The sequence below is a fragment of the Oncorhynchus keta genome, unplaced genomic scaffold (assembly GCF_023373465.1).
Source record: "Oncorhynchus keta strain PuntledgeMale-10-30-2019 unplaced genomic scaffold, Oket_V2 Un_contig_28437_pilon_pilon, whole genome shotgun sequence".
Lineage (NCBI taxonomy): Eukaryota > Metazoa > Chordata > Actinopteri > Salmoniformes > Salmonidae > Oncorhynchus > Oncorhynchus keta.
Window position 1 is genome coordinate 17,501 of NW_026286036.1, and position 2,420 is coordinate 19,920.

At 41.2% G+C, this 2,420-nt stretch overlaps 1 protein-coding gene across 1 annotated transcript in view; it reads left to right on the forward strand.

Moving 5' to 3' along the window:
- Nucleotides 1-137, forward strand: part of LOC127923118 (zinc finger CCCH domain-containing protein 18-like) — a gene marked incomplete at both ends in the record, with an annotated part of 1,805 nt that extends 1,668 nt beyond the window's left edge. Inside the window, one exon of the mRNA XM_052507025.1 lies at nt 90-137. Within this exon, the coding sequence (XP_052362985.1) occupies nt 90-137 (48 nt within the window). The remainder of the gene's footprint in view (nt 1-89) is intronic.
- Nucleotides 138-2,420: the final 2,283 nt, after the last annotated feature.

Below are 2,420 nucleotides of genomic sequence, written 5' to 3' on the forward strand. Positions count from 1 at the left end.
ACGAGAGAAGCGAGACAGAGAGACAGAGAGAACAGAAGACGAGACAGAGCGAGAGGAGCAGAGAACGAGACAGAGAGAGAGGAGACAGAGAAGCGAGAGACAGAGAGAGAGACAGAGAGAGCGAGACAGAGACGAGAGACAGAAGCGATTGAGAGAGAGAGCGAGACAGAGAGCGAGAGAGCAAGAGACAGAGAGAGAGAGAGAGAGAGAGAGAGAGAGCAAAGAGAGAAAGAGACGAGAGAAAGAGAGAGACAGAGAGAGAGAGAGAGAGAGACAGAGAGAGACAGAGAGAGAAGAGAGAGATAGAGAGAGAGACAAAGAGAGACAGAGAGAAGAGACAAGAGAGAGACAGAGAGACAGAGAGAGAGAGAGACAGAGAAGAGAGAGAGAGACAGAGAGACAGAGAGACAAAGAGACAAATAGACAGAAGAGACAAATAGAGAGAGAGACGAGACAGACAGAGAGACAGAGAAAAGACAGAATGAGTATTGGATACATAGAGAATGGGAAAGCCTTCCCTGTCAATGAAAATGAACACAGATTTGATTCAATACGCCTCGGCCAGAAGTGTGTGTTTGATTCCCCCCATGCATTTAATGGTAATGGATTGGTGCTACCATGTCCCGTAAGGAGTTACCCCCCAAACATTACTTACACCCGTCCATTCTTCCTATATCCATAAAGGGGACTACGCAAGTTGCACACTTTGTGGGAAGTGTGGAGAATTGGGAAGCAGCGTTAGACACTACTTACAGAGAAGGGCACTTCAGGGTTGTTGCACACCAGACAGGGATCACTCTCCAGGTAGAAACCATCAAACTCCACCAGACCTGACAGAGTACTGCAACACAGACAGACATGGTTAGTATTTAAACCAGACCTGACAGAGTACTGCAACACAGACAGACATGGTTAGTATTTAAACCAGACCTGACAGAGTACTGCAACACAGACAGACATGGTTAGTATTTAAACCAGACCTGACAGAGTACTGCAACACAGACAGACATGGTTAGTGGCCCCAAACCCAGACCTGACAGAGTACTGCAACACAGACAGACATGGTTAGTATTTAAACCAGACCTGACAGAGTACCAACTGAACCAGACATGGTTAGTATTTAAACCAGACCTGACAGAGTACTGCAACACAGATGAACATGGTTAGTATTTAAACCAGACCTGACAGAGTACTGCAACACAGACAGACATGATTAGTATTTAAAACCAGACCTGACAAAGTACTGCAACACAGACAGACATGGTTAGTATTTAAACCAGACCTGACAGAGTACTGCAACACAGATAGACATGGTTAGTATTTAAACCAGACCTGACAGAGTACCTGCAACACAGACAGACATGGATTAGTATTAACCCAGACCTGACCAGAGTACTGCAACACAGACAGAGCGAGACATAAATTCAATAACAAAACAAAACATAGAGGCACACACAGCTTTGGAAGCTAGTTTGATATATTTAATTGAACCAGTATTTTTAAAAAACAAGGTTAGTCATGAGATAAAAAAACTATTTTGCAGGGAGACCTATAGTTCTATATGGTGCAGCAGTAATCTCCAGATGGTGCCTGGAGGCATGTGACACCGGGGTAATGATGATGGATAGTGTCGCTCATTATTCAGTACCTGTAAATTATTAGGATTGGGGTGGAATTAGTCAGAATGTGGTTCTGGGTCCTCAGGATTTCCACAGCTTTCTGGGAATACTCCTTCAGCTTCTTCTCGATCTGGGGGTCTTCAGGGAAAAGTAGCCGAGCAGGTCACGAACTGAGCGGCCTTGCGCCCATAGGCGGGCAGCTCTGGCCAGATGGCCCAGGTCAGGTCCAACAGCAGCTCCTGTTGAGACTTACTGGGTTTCTACAGAGGAAAGAAATATGGTTCTTAGCTTTGGGGTTAACTACTAACCAATTGGTAGATGTTGAAAGATATTGTAGTCTGCAAACAGTCTTTTCTGACCAGCCAAGCATGAAAAACATACTTCCACGAAACTGTTAGGAAACCATTGTGTGAAGGCAGCTCTCTAGGTTCAGGCATTATTATTATTATATATTATTATTATTATATATTATATTATTATTATATTATTATATTATTATTATTATATATTATTATTATTATATATATTATATTATTATTATATTATTATATTATATTATTATATAGGCATGGTCTAGAATAAGAAAGAGCCTGCACATTTATCTGTATTACAATAGATACCTTTTACGAGGCTAATGTGTGTGTGTACTAGTGCTGTTTGGTTTCAGTTCGATTATTTAAAAAAATATATATATATATATATGTTTTGATTATTTAAACATGTAAAATAATAATAAAATATTGCAGTGGAAGAATGTGTAGAGAGAGAAATAATGGGGTGCAAGGAGTAAAATACATGAAT